The 256-nt window shown below is 44.1% G+C and overlaps 1 protein-coding gene across 1 annotated transcript in view; it reads left to right on the forward strand.

The window, feature by feature from the left end:
* The first annotated feature begins 36 nt into the window (after nucleotides 1-36).
* The window catches only part of LOC119589008 (heterogeneous nuclear ribonucleoprotein A1-like), an 857-nt gene continuing 637 nt past the window's right edge, over nucleotides 37-256 (forward strand). The window contains exon 1 of the mRNA XM_037937601.1: nucleotides 37-170. Coding sequence (XP_037793529.1) covers nucleotides 108-170 — 63 coding nt within the window. The 5' untranslated portion in view covers nucleotides 37-107. The remainder of the gene's footprint in view (nucleotides 171-256) is intronic.

Here is a 256-nt window from a genome sequence, read left to right on the forward strand (position 1 = left end):
AATTACACAGTGGTGCGTCTCAAATCGAATTTAGAGTCGACATTGCTATGTGATCTTGAGGTCTACTCGTATACAGAGCTAACGGCTTTCCCTCTTTCAGAAGGAAAATGAAGTTAACCTTAATCGTTCTGGCGGCGATCTGCGCTGCCTCCTACGCCCAGAGTCTTGCGGTAAGGAACGGCCGGAATTCTTCGTTTGAGATTTTGATTGATAAAGCCAGTTTTAGCGTTCAAACTATGAGTGGATTATTCCGTTT

This window comes from Penaeus monodon, chromosome 24 (assembly GCF_015228065.2).
Source record: "Penaeus monodon isolate SGIC_2016 chromosome 24, NSTDA_Pmon_1, whole genome shotgun sequence".
Lineage (NCBI taxonomy): Eukaryota > Metazoa > Arthropoda > Malacostraca > Decapoda > Penaeidae > Penaeus > Penaeus monodon.